Genomic DNA, 669 nt, shown 5'->3' on the forward strand with positions numbered 1-669 from the left:
AACTTTTAAATTATTAATTTTACAATTACTGATTTTTTATGTTGAGTCGACGTTAATATTACTCGATTTTTAAAAAAATAAAAAAATACAAAAAATATAAAAATATAAAACAATTAAAATTAAAAAAAAAAATTGAGGGACCTGTGGCCAAGCCACACTTCCCCTATAAATAACACTTCCCTATAAATACTAGGCTATAGAAAAAAAGAAAAGAAAAGAAGGGAGAGTAAAAAAAAGAAAGCCTAAACCTAAAACCCTTTCTCCTGCAGATGCCACCCTCTGAAACCAAGTCGGCCGCCCCTTCCTTTGAAAAAACCAAAGCTCTCCTTCCTCCGTGGGACTCTCCCAAAAAGCCACACCGACCTTCTCCCCTCTCTCAGCCAACAGAAGGCCCCAACTCATTTTCTCTTCTGAGCTCTCTGGCCAAAACACAAAGAGAGCCCCGTTTACTCTTGAATTTTTCCTCTTCCACATCGCCTGACTTTTCCTTCTCCCCTCAACCCCGGCCATCAGACCCCGCTCACAGCATCTTCTTCATTTCTGGCCACTACCCTGCCATTGGGATTTTTGGCTCCCAAAACCAGAAGCCACAAAGGGGTCTCCTATTCCCTGTTGAAGCTGCCACTCCTAGACTGAACACAGTGGCAGGCCCCGCCCCATTTTTTAATT

The 669-nt window shown here is 41.7% G+C and overlaps 1 protein-coding gene across 1 annotated transcript in view; it reads left to right on the forward strand.

The window, feature by feature from the left end:
* Positions 1 to 218: 218 nt before the first annotated feature.
* The window catches only part of LOC105118069 (uncharacterized), a 920-nt gene continuing 469 nt past the window's right edge, over positions 219 to 669 (forward strand). The window contains exon 1 of the mRNA XM_011015934.1: positions 219 to 648. Coding sequence (XP_011014236.1) covers positions 270 to 648 — 379 coding nt within the window. The 5' untranslated portion in view covers positions 219 to 269. The remainder of the gene's footprint in view (positions 649 to 669) is intronic.

Source organism: Populus euphratica, unplaced genomic scaffold (genome assembly GCF_000495115.2).
Source record: "Populus euphratica unplaced genomic scaffold, PopEup_1.0 scaffold1701.1, whole genome shotgun sequence".
NCBI lineage: Eukaryota > Viridiplantae > Streptophyta > Magnoliopsida > Malpighiales > Salicaceae > Populus > Populus euphratica.